General features: G+C 60.7%; 1 protein-coding gene across 1 annotated transcript in view; it reads right to left on the minus strand.

The window, feature by feature from the left end:
• Positions 1-237, minus strand: part of LOC104461041 (transmembrane protease serine 4-like) — a gene marked incomplete at its 3' end in the record, with an annotated part of 4,702 nt that extends 4,465 nt beyond the window's left edge. The window contains exon 1 of the mRNA XM_010072482.1: positions 166-237. Within this exon, the coding sequence (XP_010070784.1) occupies positions 166-237 (72 nt within the window). The remainder of the gene's footprint in view (positions 1-165) is intronic.
• Positions 238-295: the final 58 nt, after the last annotated feature.

Below are 295 nucleotides of genomic sequence, written 5' to 3' on the forward strand. Positions count from 1 at the left end.
TGCCTGCGGAAACCCAGCAAATATCCTCTGTTGTGGGACCTGGGGAGACTGGGTGTCCCGACGGCCAGGGCGCCCGGGCTGGCGATGCTCCCGCCGCCCCGTGCCTGCGCTGCTCTGCCCGCACTGTGCTAACACCGGGCAGGACCGCCCAAGCACTCCTTAAACCCACGAGAGGAGTTGTGAAACAGGAATTCTGATTTGTATTGTAATATAACACCGGTCTATCAGCAGCACCATCACCTGCAACAATCTGCGGAGCGACTGCCACTGGAGGGGGACTCACCTGCGAAGCCAC

Source organism: Pterocles gutturalis, unplaced genomic scaffold (assembly GCF_000699245.1).
Source record: "Pterocles gutturalis isolate BGI_N339 unplaced genomic scaffold, ASM69924v1 scaffold20026, whole genome shotgun sequence".
Lineage (NCBI taxonomy): Eukaryota > Metazoa > Chordata > Aves > Pterocliformes > Pteroclidae > Pterocles > Pterocles gutturalis.